The 14,731-nt window shown below is 35.2% G+C and overlaps 1 protein-coding gene across 1 annotated transcript in view; it reads right to left on the bottom strand.

The window, feature by feature from the left end:
* Positions 1–14,731, bottom strand: part of LOC149791954 (uncharacterized) — a 144,725-nt gene that overhangs the window by 70,701 nt on the left and 59,293 nt on the right. Inside the window, exons 8-19 of the mRNA XM_089970469.1 lie at positions 13,922–14,025; positions 13,405–13,529; positions 12,624–12,748; positions 11,232–11,329; positions 10,364–10,516; positions 9,292–9,416; positions 8,684–8,818; positions 8,192–8,410; positions 3,347–3,436; positions 2,854–2,934; positions 1,229–1,352; positions 600–703 (exon numbers count right to left, since the gene is read on the bottom strand). Of these exons, the coding sequence (XP_089826595.1) occupies positions 600–703; positions 1,229–1,352; positions 2,854–2,934; positions 3,347–3,436; positions 8,192–8,410; positions 8,684–8,818; positions 9,292–9,416; positions 10,364–10,516; positions 11,232–11,329; positions 12,624–12,748; positions 13,405–13,529; positions 13,922–14,025 (1,483 nt within the window). The remainder of the gene's footprint in view (positions 1–599; positions 704–1,228; positions 1,353–2,853; positions 2,935–3,346; positions 3,437–8,191; positions 8,411–8,683; positions 8,819–9,291; positions 9,417–10,363; positions 10,517–11,231; positions 11,330–12,623; positions 12,749–13,404; positions 13,530–13,921; positions 14,026–14,731) is intronic.

Consider the following 14,731-nt stretch of genomic DNA (forward strand, 5'->3'; position numbering starts at 1 on the left):
AAATTTAAAAAGAACTTACAGTATTGAGAATTTAATCGCAAATAGTCAAACAAGTTCTTCAGTCCTAATGAATAAAGATATAATTAATTCCAGTATTGTTCAAAATAAGATCCCGCACTGGAGGTGTTGATATGCCTCCAGTCTTGAATGTACTAATCTAACAGTGGCCAGAAGTGTGATTATGTGCTAACAGTCTTTCAATAAATCACAATGTTATAATCCAATATGTCCTTGTCTGAATTCACTATAATTCCAAATTAATGTTTCTGTCCAAGAATATTATTGGGCACTTTGTAATTCCAGAGAATAATAATTTTAATAAATAATTCCACCCAAATAAAAAGCTGAACACAATAATACAAATGATTTCTGCTTCAGGTGTCATCGCAGGAAGGATTAATTTTTCAAGTAAACAAGATTATAAAACCCTCAATTTGACCTAGGTCACTATTAGAATTTTCTGAAAATACTTTCACTTAAAAGAATTTTCCATTCCAGATGATTCTGAGGTCAGAATCAATATTGTACAACTGTTAACTTTTGCATCATTTTGATATAGCATGAATTTGCATTACCACAAAATAACAAGGAAAAATTACCTGCGCATATATTTCAACTTTACCACCACTGGTTCCTGTATAATGCTGGATAATAACAGTCACACCTTTGGGAACATAAAATCTCTTTATGTCACAATGGATACCTAAAAATACATCAAAGGTAAACTTTATAATTATCACACAATTTCCTGAGTTTATGAGTATCATGAACTTGGTGGGACATGTTGCAAAAGCCTCTAGTGTCACTAATCAATTCAAACTTTTTTGCAAATCCTAATCATTTGACATTCTTTATGATTTCATGGTCAGCTAGAAGGTTTGTTTTCCATTTCGCTGTGGCACCAAGAATCCAAATATAGAAATAACACATCAATCTATTTTTAAAAGTGCCATGTTTTAATCCTCTCACTATTTTTAAAAGTGCCATGTTTTAATCCTCTCAAATTTATGCATCTCTGAAGACAGCTTCGATATTGTGAAACGTTGAGTTATTGCAAAAATCTCATTTTGCTGAAACATTTTTGAACTTTAGTGAAACAAAACTATAATGCCTACCATATAAATTTTCAGTTTAATTCTCAACTGATGCGTCATGTACCTGAAGTTAGCAAACCTTGTATGGTCACAGTTTAAAAAAAAAATAATTGGTGAAAACCTGATATACTGACCTGATATAATCTGTCCATCTTGAAGAATCCAGTCGTCTTCGCTATGATTTGTACCCACACATGCTTGTGGTATTTCTTCCCCGAGTTCCCAATGCCCAACAAGGCCGTTATTTATTGCCTCTTGCTATCAAAATGATACTGACATTTACTCAACATAGCAGACATATACATTTTGAGAATTTGAATTATTATTGCAATTAAGGATGAAAATATTTATCTTCATGATCTTAATAATATATAAAAATGACATTGTTGGCTCTAACCACAGCATTTTACCCATTTTTGTTCGATAGCCATTTTAAAATTATAGCATTGACATAACCATTGCAAATATGTATGATTGTTTTCCATTCAAATTCACATTAATTCTGATACTTTTAATGCAAAGTCGACGAAAGATTAAAATTAATTATAATATATGTCCTAGATAGGGATGCTGAAAGTGGAGAAATGTTCAAATCTTGCTATGCCATCAAATTAATACATAAAACTGTCATCACGTGGACAAAGTCTGAAAACATATTCCAGAAATATTTTGTAGATAGTTTATTGAATTGCCAGGAAATCATTTGAGTTGGTCAGTTATCTGTAGTGTTGATCACTTTTCTTCATAATTAGAAAAAAACTTGCAGAGAAAATATTAATTTGTTTTTAGATGCATGAGTGTAATAATTGAGAGGCGTATTTCAGGACAGTTAGCAAAATGCTTTGAATCTTTTGAATTCCTTTATCTCCAGGGTGTAATGCTTAAACTCGTGAATACAGAAAGCCATTTAGGGGCAACGTCTTTCAGTTGATTTCATATACAAGGGATCTAAGATTGCTGATCTTTTAAAACATCTTGTACATCAACTTATCATACAGACTCCTTCACAGCTTTAGAGATTCATTCTGGATATTTTTTCCACTCAGCAATATTTACAAAATATTGCTTCCTGCAATGGGTCTCATATCGAGCACATCGCATACCCATGTGAGCGTAGCTTGATAGACCACATTTTTTTTTATCTCACAGGACCATAAGACAACAACTGTTGTCAAATGAATAGTTCCTAAAAGCACAAATATTAGAGTAAATATCTTCCAATCACTGCCGATCACACATCATATAGTTTTAATTTCACCCTTGCATGATTTGTTTTCTTCTTTCCATATTTGCTTGACTCCTCATTTAGCTTTTCCAAGCCGAATATTATAAATAACAGAATGCAATACAAAGGCCGACACAAACACCCTCCAAAGTACAATTGGTCTTATCTCAAAATACTAAACAAGAGAATCTCAAATGTTAGCAAATTAAGGATGGTACATTTTACAAAACGAATCCATGCATTCATAAAGTCTCATCAATACATCACATTATGATGTTTGTTCCTAGAAATTGGCTAATTACTTTTATTGAGAAATATCTTCCAAACAGACTCCCAATAATCAAATAAATAATTTCTAAATCTTAACACCTCCCAAAACATAAGTATAAATAACGCCTATCCTAGGTTTATTACAATATTAAACAAGTAACACTACAACAAGATTTAAATTATCAATACTTCTTGTAATAATAATGTCTAATCGAAGAGTATTTTTTAAGTGGCAGCGAAAAGTAAGTAAACGGAAAGACTTACAGTACTCTGAGATGTTCCCGGTGTATACATACTGATGTTAAGGGATGTAGCATCGAGTGCGTGATTCCAAATCTTTATTGTCTAAAATACACAAAGATTTCAATCATAATATAAGTGCAGACATACACGTGTTGCTGAAACCAAGGCAATATATATATATATATATATATATACACACACACATATATTCAACATAATTTGACAGCGATATAATTCTGAATTTTCTTCTGGAGCTTTGTAACTTTTCTGGAGTCAATATAGTTGCATAATGTCAAAGTATATTTTATAACTGATTTTGTTATTTTCTTTTTTTGTGTGTGTCATGTTATATTTCAACCAGAAAATAAAATGTAAGAGACCTAAGAGGGTAAAAAAATGAAATAAGGCTGAGAAATATAATTAAATTGTATCCATTAATTCGTCCTGGATTATCTCATTTTACTTAGCAATAAATGGTTTGTACTGAAAACTGTGTCAAGAGGATAACAGGTACCTTGATAAGACCATTCAGGCTATTTTGCTGACAACACAGTTCTCCTCCAATACGGAAGCCCGATGTTGTGGGTAAGTGATAATTGAGAACCTGAAATGTGCAAATTGAAATGTGAGTAGTCGAATTCATCAACAAACTAGCTGAAATCGATTTTCAATAAATTTATTTGCAAACTGTAATTGTAGTGCAGTTGTAAATCAATTTTTCTAAGTAAAATATGTTTCTTCTAGAATACTTAAACAATCATAATACCTTATGAGAACTACTACTACCTAAAGGGAGCTGAAAGTTGTCTGCCAACCTATGTGGTGGTTGGACAGAGTTACCTCTCCTTTAATATAATACTTTGCAGCAGAGACTAAAAACACATCGGCAACTACTGGAGTGGAAGGCATGCTCTCTATGAATGTAACTGCGGAGAGCTGGGGAGGGTGTATGTGTGTTATGTTTGGATAAGTATTCTCAAAGAAACATATTTTTCAAGGCAAATTGATTTTTTCTTTACATACGTTAAGCAATCATACTACCTTAAGAGAATAGGTAACAGGTGGAGATGGGTATACACCCTTATCCATTTCCAGTCCCCTAAGGTATGCGAGACAGCTTCTAGGTAACCCGACTAGAGGCACGGATTCAAATAGGGAAGTCTCAAGTAGCAGTAGATTGATCTGGAAGGGTGACCTACTGAGCTGCGGATATATGTCCTATTAGATATAATTAAGCCCTTTGGGATGACATATCTCAGAGATAAAAGCGAGAGAACCTGTAATCCAATCTCCTTCCCACTACCGAATGAGTCGCTTAGGGCAAAGTTCCACCTGAATGCTATGGTGGTGGAAACTGCTCAAACACAATGAGCCAAAATGAGTAATAAAAACACAATTGAGCTGGGATTGTGTGCCGAGTGAATAACCCATTTAATACGAGTCAGTCTGTTTTGGTAGATCCTCCTATCTCTGTATCAGTAGTAGAAAGAGGTGTTATCTCCCTCGACGCAAAGGCTCTGTTCTATTAAGGTACTACTTGAAAACCCGAGCTTGGTCTTGTATGTGGTCTTCGACTGATGTCTTCAGACTAGTTAGGTTTCATGAGACGAAAGTCTGGCTACCCACGGAAGCAAGCCGGTTCTTAGAAAGGAATTAAGACTCACATGTATTTCCCTAATTCTGCCTTAGTCACTAACACCATGAGGAAGCAGGTCTTGTATGAAACATGCTCCAGAGATGCCTATGAAAGTGTTTCAAATATGTCTTGTTCAGCCATTATAATACCCAAGATAGATTCCACATTGGGCATAAGACTATCGTTTATGGTTACGTATTTTCAGAGATGGAGAATAGGTCTGATAAGTCCTTGTTTTGTTGTATATCCTCTCTTCCATGATGATGAAAGGTGTCCGATATCGTGGAGTGGTAAGGTTTTATTGTATTCAGTGCAAACTTTCTCTCTATGAAGAACTAGAGTAAGTTATCTATTTGCTGTATAGATGACTGGAGAGGTATTATGTGTTTGTTTGTATACCACTTGGTGAAAATGTGCCATTTGCCTTAGTATGCTTCAGATTGCAGGACATGCTTGGCAAACCGATTGGTTGTGAGAATTGCTTATTTCTGAGTGCCTGTTTCATAGGATCCAGCCATGCTGGTTCCGTTCCTCTTAGTAGGAATGAGACAACTGCCATTGTGGTTGTTTGAGTTAATGAAGGAAAGTGAAGTCTCTGAAGTGTACCCGTTTCGATATTTTGATGAGGTCATTGATCCACGAATTCATCTATCGAAGTGGGCAATAAGGTTGAGTTGAAACTGATTCTCTTGCTATCTCTATCACGTTTTGAAATCAGAGGTGTTGCAGGGCAGACATATGCATCCAGACCATTCCCAATCAATCGATAGAGCATCAACTGACCCAGGTTTGAGTCTGGGACTGGAGATATAAAGGTCAGGAGTTGGTATGACATCTTGTTGCAAACAGCTCCACCAATGGTCAGTCCCATCGGTTACATTTCTGAATGAGGGATGAAGAGAACATTCTGTTTGCATTAGTTAATTGTTCTGGGACAAAGAATCAGCTAGTACGTTAGGAGTCATGAGATATTGTGGGCTTGTACAAACACAACTTTAGAAAGTACCACACTATGAAGCAAAGGTCTTGGGACATGGTTTCTGATGGTCATTTGAGATAAGTCACCACTGCAGAGGTGTTGGACAGAATCAGAACTACCTTGGCATGCAAATATTCCTGTCACCACTTAACAATGACCATCATCCATAATTTGTCGATATGAAGATGTTGTTCCTGGGGAAAGCTTGCACTGCTGGCTTCTGGAAAGGACGGTAGTAAGTGGGCTTCCCAGCATTCTATACTTGTATCAGTACAGACTTTAATCTCGGGCCACTGTACTTATAAATATATGCAATATAAGTTACCCGAGTTCTGCAGAAGGTGCCTCAATTCTGTGCAGATGGTGGAAGGATGGTCCAGTGGACAAACTTTAAGCCTAAATTTGGGCAGAAGAATCGTTTACTGGAAGGCGACCTAGGATCATGAGGTCCACTGCCTCATTGAAAGTAAATGTGCTACCATGGTTTGGATTTCAATTCCTCAGGGAGGCGACATCTCTTGACTTTGTATTGAACGTCATACCTAGGTTAACAAATTGTTGAGATGGTACTAGGTCGGATTTTTCCTTGTTGACGAAAAGTCCAGATTGATAACAAGGGCCATCATGTCTTGTTAGATCTAAATCACTGATGTTTCTGCTGGTTGTCTTCCAGGTACCTTGATGTTGCCATCATAGAAATGGTCCGGGCATGTACCATTATTCAATTCATGAGACGAATGAAGACCCAGAGGTCGATGTTGTACTCCATTGGGAGTACCCTGAATAGGTTCACAATGGTGTAGGCAAATCACAGGAACGTTCTTGAGGCCTTGTGAAAAGGGACATGAAGGTATGTGCAATTGAAGTCCAAACTGATGGTGATGTTTCCATTATGGATGCCATTCAAAATGCGCTATAGTGTTTCCATTGAGAACCAAGGAGCATGGACGAATTGAGCCAATCATATTTCATTATTGACATGTGTGCCCAATAGTGTACATGTTTTGAAAATGAGAGCTGTTTGTATGCGATATAAGTGTAGTGAAGAAGACAATGTCTAATTCTTCCATGGAACAAGATTCCTAAAGTTGAATCAAGTTAATGGTAAGTAAAAACTTGCTTTTGCATTTACCACTGTTCTGTAATTAAAATAGTGCTGCATCGTGGAGTTGTTGACAGGGTATATGTAGTTCATTTCCCCGTTTGTCACCTGAGCGCAACATTGTCACAGCGGGCAAAATCTGCACGTTCTGGAGCCCGTAACTTCAGTTTGGTGCAACGCAGGAAAGCGAATGATGACTTGATGAATAGAAAAATAGAATGGCCGTGTACCTTTAAAGACGGACATAACAGAAGGAAATCAAGGGTCATAGGTGGAACCAAGTATTTGGAAGTTATGTACCTTCGCTCATTTATAGATTGATAGAGAGGGTCATATGTAAAAACGGGTCATGAGGGTAATCTGAGGTATTTTTGTGACTCTGTATCGTTTTTTCTTTCAGATTATTTTGTTTCTCAATATCAAGCTCGCCTGTGTTGGCGATTGCATTTAGAGAGAATTGTAACATTTGAATATTTAGGGTCTTTGTTCTTTTATTTCATATGTTTCCCTGATGGATAATAAACCCCATGACCTGCGGATGTTGTATTTGCTTCATGTTATGCAAAGACCGGTTCACATTGAAATGGCATATCTTCAACACGGACTGTAGCTTTTGAATGGTCTCTCATGATGACAGCATGCGCCTTGAAATGAGGGTAAGTAGTAACTGACATATTCTTACGCTGCCAAATCTTACATCTAAAGAGGGAGAGTTTTGCCCCACCTCTATGTAAGTCAGCAGACAACTTTTAGCTCTCTTTTTGGTAATGTATTTAAAAAGAGAATACTGTGTGAAATGGACTGTCTTTAGGAATATAGGAGATTGTGGTCGATGTTGGTACATCCACATTTCTTTCCAATGATTCATGGGGGCCCAGAGTGGCCAAGTGGTCTAAAGTGCTCACCCTTCTGGATCACTGCCATTTCACCTCTGTCTGCGTGGGTTTGAGTCCAAGGCTCGGCTAGCGTGGGTACGTGGGAAAACCTGCCAATAGCTTACCGTGGGTCGGTGGTTCTTCCCTGAGTTTTCTAGGGTTCTTCCTCCACCAGTTATACTGGCCACCATGTAAAGAATATCTTGTGCTGAAAATTGGCGTTAAACCCTAGAACAACCAATGATTCATACGATATTTTGGGTTAAGCATCAGCTAGTAGGGATGACTATAATGCAATTTAAAGTAATCGTTTTAATTGATGAATTGTTTTTTATTCTTATAATAACTAATATTTGATTCCCATCCAAATGAACTATGAATTAGATAACTTATATTGTCCCTTTTGCTATAGTGTTACTATATTTTCTAGAAAGCCTCAAAATAAAAATTGATATTGCCTAAGAAAGACACAGAAAATCCCAAATTACAACACATCTTAATTTATGGTGAAGACATGAAGTATCTTAGCTTTGAAGACTGTTGAGTTTATACTTGTCCATACTAATTCATGCAACGAAAAAGAAAGATTACTGTTCTGAAAGACCAATTTCACAATCTTTATTGCTTCAGCTTTGACACTTGACTTAACACGTTTCCTTTCCAATTCAACTTTATCCTGAACATAATTTTCCAAAGATTAGACTTATCTTTGTATAGAGACTTTAACCCCCATGTTAGGCGAAATGCAGGCCATTAATTCTTATTACCTTAATCGTGTTCTTCAGTGCGCCATTCTCATAAGCCATAGCATGAGTTCCATTGTTGACCAATGCAATCATATACCACTGTCCCACCCTCACCGGCGGCATGTTCCCAGTATCTAGATCAGAAGTGCACGAGGAATCGATCTTCACGTATCCACGAAAAGAGTTGTGATTTAGGTTGATTCCCCAGTCGTTGCAGTCCGATACACCACCCATAATAGTCTGTGAAAGGAAGGCATTGGAAAATTAACTGCACATAGTTAACATATAGATGCATCTAATGCCACAAAACAGGGCATATGAAATACACATAAAAAGCATCAAAACATCATAGTGTCCAAGTGTTTTCTGTCATTTTTTCTCAGAGCATTCTTTGGTCTCTGTGTTTCATTTCGACATCTTGGTATTGTTTATTTCCTGCTTTTTAATACATGCCATACATCATCAGTTGTATGTGATATTCATTGAACACAAAATAATTACAGTTCTACCTACCCTCCTCTTATCGTCGGACTTGTACGGTTTGACCCAGACTGCCAGGGTGTATGTAGGTCCAGGGCTCCATTGTCCTAGGTCTATGTAACTATTCTGCTCTTGAAAATATCCACCACAGGCAAATGGTGGGCCCACCTGAAAATAATCGTAAATGAGATCTGATTGCAAGTTTTATTTCAAAAGGTTGATTTTTTTTTCCATCCCAGGAATGGATTATAGAGTAGATTTCACGTGAACAACTGAAGTATTGACGTAAAACCTAAGTTTAGAATCCAGCGACCTGATTGGTTAAAACTGAAATATGCCTAAAACTCAGCCAATCATATTTCTCAAGCTGTTGACTGAAGCTTGTTTTTCAATGTATCTCCATAAAATGGTTAAAGTAATATATTTACGTGGATTTGACTCGGAAGAGTAAAAAGTTAAAAATTAAACTTGATTGAACACAGTTTTGCTTTCTAAATGTCGAAAGTCGAATTTTCATCGCATGTCACTAAAAGATATAATTTCGTTTAGAAATACTAGGTTATATATCAGATGAATCATTCTCTACATCGTAATATACTATGATCTATGTTGTAAAACACTATTACATTGCCTATCATTACCGAATTGTCTTCAATGCAGCTCCCAAACGTTAGTCCACCATAATCAAATGGGAAAATGCAGTGGTCCCCCGCATTATCTCCACCATGTGTTCTCACTGCCTTCTGAGGAACTGCCGTACATACACCTTCAAGATAATTGATTTGTATTTAACATCGCAAAACACATGAAAGGCAATAAGCACGAATATGCGTTAAGTGTCTTCCCAGAGATACATTACAATAGCAGAATCGAGCTGGTGTGGGTAGTATTCCAGCCTGCAAACCGAAGCAGTGCATGCAACCCCTTGAAGATAATATTAGGCGCAGAACAGCTCTCCGAAGTGTGATGAAGTAAATAACAGATGATAATGACGAGAATAAATGTTTAGATGAAGATAATGAGGTATATGCCATTCACATGAGATAAACATTAAAGAAAACCTTTAATATATGGTGAATAACAATGACAGTCTTCGCTTAAATTAGAATCATGAGAAAATATCAAAATGTATGAAAAACGATTTTCAAAATATATTTCGAATGATTGAGGGAAGAAGTACTTGGCTGCCATATTGGAGAATAATGGAAGAGATAGTCATTTCAACAGAAAGTTCTACACAAGTTTTATCTTGGAACAAAAATGAACATTTCCCACTTATTCAAAAGAAGTAATTCAAAGGTGTTTAAAGTAAGGAAAACCCATTATTTTAAATTAAAATTTCAATTTGATCAATCAGCCAAATAAGAAGCGAATTGCATGAGATATCTTTCACTGTAGGAACAATTATGGAATAATTACATTTAGATTTCAATTATACCATGTGAGAAAAAAATATCGACACTTTTTCCAATCAGGGATTATTTCTGAAGTATACGTTTTGTTTGCTTGAGGCCATATCAACTGTTTTTGCAAGAATAGAAGATTTAGTCACTGAGAAACCAACATATAATAACATGGAATGGGAAGGCAAAACTTTAATAACAGGGAATAAGAAAGGCTGTCGATGAGAGGTAGCAAAAAGAATAATATGAATAGTAACAAGAAGCACAACTAATTCTACGTCAAGACCAACATTGTCAATAAGGTACATACCTCCGGAGCCACACACACTCGTATTTTGCCGATCTTCATAATAACTGCAGTAATCAAACGTCTCACATTTGTCTCCATAGTAACCGGTTGGACACGTACACTTCCCAGTAACTGCATTACAGCTGCCGCCATTTTGACAACCACATATGAATTCTGTGAAGGGAATTCTAAAGTTTGGTGTCTCTCTCTTTTTTTGTGTATATATATATATTTATATATATATGCGTGTGTGTGTGTGTGTGTCTGTGTGTAGAAAGACTACAACATTTCCCCTGTTATAAGTCATACAAAAAAGTATTGAAAATAAATGTAGCCTAAGAACTGGGATGAGAATTTTTATTTGGAGACATTTGTTAATAGCGTCTTTACCAATTTCAGTATCTATACTGAACTGTTATGTAGAAAGGCAAATATCAACATTGGTACTGATATATATATATATATATATATATATATATATATATATATATATATATATATATATATATGATGCAATTCATATTGTTACCTAAAATCTATGTAATCTATCAACAACATAATAGTAAATGAGCGTAACTACCACAAGATAGGTTTAAAAAAAATGTAACAAAGTGTCAATGTAGTATGTGAAAGTCTTTTGAAAAGAAAGGAAACATATAGCTCAAATGCAGCTATATCGTTCTGAATTATAAATTACAAGTTAAATTTCCTTTGCAAGGACAAGAAGTCGTTTAAATTTCTGATGGACTATAAACGTATATACATGTACAGGAATGATGATGTAACTGTAACTAAGTTTATGTCTCACATCTAGACAGATCAAGTCATATGAAGAAATGAAGCATCTGCATAACACAAATGACTGTTTGTCCCCCCACCCACTTCTCACGTTTGCATCTGGCCTGTTTCTGGCAATCTCCACATCCATCAGCAAAGCACGTGTTTCCCCGCATTTGCCCTTGTCCATTGCTGCCCTGCCAGTTTGATCTAGAACAAAGTTGAACAAAGTTTACCATAAATCGCATGAAAGGACATAATGTCAATAGAAAGTGTCATACAGATAAAGAAAGCAGAAAGAACATCGTCTCACATACAATCAGGTTGTTATGCAAATTTTATTTAATTTATATTTGATTTAATTTAACTGTTTGTTAGTTTTATTTTTTTCATTCCATTACATGCTATTGTAATGTATCTTTATTTACTGCATTTGACACATTCCAAAAATTCAGTTCAGTTTGACCTGTTTTTCATAAACAATAATAATAGAAACTTTGTATCTAATGCTGACCTAGTTCCTGACCTTGATTCAGAAATCAGTGAGAGTTGAAATAAACACCTTTTTAAAAAAATTCTTTCTCAGAGTAAAATTCAAAATGTGAAATCGAGGCCATACTTGGAGTACACGACAAATAACTTGGAGCAATTGTTTCAAACTCTGGTTTTTCCAGTGGATTGACCCACATCCGGACAACTTTTATGTGAGCTGTTGTAATTGAGAGAATTCTAATATCTAATTATACGAAAACATTTTAGACAATTATTTTTCATGCAAATATGTTAATGGTCAGATGCAGTTATCTCCCAATAGCCATAAAAGCTACGTCTGTCAGAATATTTATACTGTTCATTTTAGTTTCCCATTGAATTAAATTGTTAATGAATTTACTGATATCCAATACTATTTTATAACTGTTTTTAAAAAAATAGATACAGTGTAACAGTAATTATATTAATTAAAGAATAGTGAACTTTCGTATAATAAGGTAGCACTTGTCAGCAGATAACTTAGAATTGCAATAAAAACTGCTTAAACGTGTACAAATGCATATGAACAGTTCTATCAACTTTAACAAATGGTCAGATACCAATATTTGTGCCTAGATAGTCCCTTTTCCTTAGTCTCTTCTACAGTTCATCTGTGCTCCTCTTAATTTACCTACGTTAACTCTCAGCTTTCTTTCGAGGATACTTAAGCACGAGATGAAAGTTTTTCATTTTTTATTCTTGCTGATTTATATCCATCTCATTATTACTTGAATACAAATTTAAACAGTTCAGATATATTTTTGATGAATGCTCAATGAATTGTTTTCCATAGGATTAAATATAAGTATTTTTATCAACTTATACCTGTTGTTTATTTGGTATTGAGACTTAAGTCAAGGTTCAAACGTTACAAAATTTAGTGAAACATCAACAAAAGTAAATGATGCGAAGCACACTAAAATCCTAAACAGAATGATTTGTTTCCACCTTCTCAAACACTAGGTTCTCTTACCTGGACCAATAGGAACAACTGATGATTTTCGATGGCGAAGGACAGGATGGATTTGATTGGCTGTCTCCATCAACATTGAAGAGCACCACGTGACCAGGGTTGCCAAAACGGCAAGTTACTTTAGACTGGATCACAGTCAGAAATAAACATGAATTATTTGATAAAGTTTGTCTGCTAATGTATTTCTGTATAAAACATTGAAATATCGATACAATTAAAATATGTTTCTGCTCAGAGTCTAGCCATATTGTAGTAGTAGTAATAATAATATTAGTTTAATAGTATTAGTAGCTGTACCTTTCATATTATGATGGCTTCGACACTGGTTGAATAACTGTAAATATTTACCAGTTATGCAAAGATGTCTTGATATGTAATTTTACTGGTTATAAATCTTTTGAGTTGCAATTTTCTTTGAATTGCAATTAAACTGTGTCCCTAAAAATAAGCAGAAAGGATAAAATAGTTGTATGAAGTAGACACAAAATTACAATTGTTCTGGTTTATTCAAAGCCTCTGCAGTCTTGGAACCAATTATAGCGTACAGCTAGATGTCTTGGTATAGAAATAATCTTTGTTGGTGTGTTGCTTCAGATGTGTATCTGAGGCATTGTTAACTATCCAAGATCATGATGTGGAAGACACGGTCCTTGCACAGGATGTATACAGAAACTAATAGTACTGTTTACTGCAACGTTAAGTTATATTAGTTTGAATGTCCGCTTAAACAATCAAAATTCCTGCATTTATTTTTATTGTGTTGTCAAACATGGATACTCACATGACTTGTTGACGTCACACACTGATCAGCGGTAAACTTTGCTCCGTTGCAATGACTTTCCGCGCACGCACATGATTCAGGTTGAAAACCCACCGGACATGTTGCACCGTCCCTTGCAATCAGTTCTGTAAAGTTGAATTACTGCACGTAGTCCAAACCAATCATCATTTTTTGGTGGGGTGGGGGTACATGTTTTTTTTGTGAATCTCAGTCTTATTATTTCATTTTTGATTCTAGGGTTGTGTATCTTTAGCTAACCTTCACAGTGTTTTCATGATCATCATGTACAAAATGCTTTATGTGCTAACTGACTGAATCATTTTTTTATATAGCTGAAATATTTACTGAATGTAGATTGGTTGATTATTTGTTGTATTTGACATAGCGAAATATGTAAAAACATTAAGTACTTCAATTCTTACAAAAGTGTCATTTAAAGTTATTTAAACCTTGATTGCTGGTTCAGGATAAGGTTTAATATAAGAGCAGCGATGCCGGTGCATAATAGCATGCCTACCGTTTAGGTTTTCGCAAAGTTTGCCATTGTATCCATTATAACATTGGCACGTGAAATCAGATGCTGTTGTGGCGATACATTTTCCCTCATTCTGACATGGATTACTGAAACAATCAAGCAATAAATCTTGTATCATTTCTGCTACTGTTGGCATGGAATATTATAGTGAAAATAAATATACAAAAACGACATGTGAAAACAAACACAGTTTTCTCTTCAGCAAATTTTACTGTAACGTTGCGTTCATATATTCCATTTCTTTATAACGTAAATCTGTTCACAGATGCTAACAATGCTTGCAGTTTCTCTAAGACCCAGTTCATGTATGGTGGACGCTGTTTGCCTTCAGGGGTCTACAAATGGGTACTTCTTGACCATCGTGCTTCTTTGTGGATAGCTACTTTTCAAATTTGGAGATAAGCTTAAATCTGTTGAGGTGACACAAGGAAGGACTTTAGCATTACATAATAATAATAATAATAATGAGGACTTTGTATAGCACCTAATCTTTAGAAGCTCTAAGCATTTTATAACATTAGACAACACCTATAAGATAAAAAACATATAATGATATGATTACAAAAACGAACACCATAAAATTAGAAAACATAAAAAAACATATGCTATGTATTTACTTTTAGTTTGGACTATCTATGAGGAAATGCAACGAAGTTGTGATATTAAGATGCACTGAAGCACATTATTTAAATTTGAATTCTCACTTTTCATGCAAGACATTTATAAATAAATAAATTAAAATATCCAAAATTAATTCACACCATCAAGCAGGTGGACATCTCATATGAAAAC

This window comes from Sinohyriopsis cumingii, chromosome 9 (assembly GCF_028554795.1).
Source record: "Sinohyriopsis cumingii isolate HCF-2022 chromosome 9, ASM2855479v2, whole genome shotgun sequence".
Lineage (NCBI taxonomy): Eukaryota > Metazoa > Mollusca > Bivalvia > Unionida > Unionidae > Sinohyriopsis > Sinohyriopsis cumingii.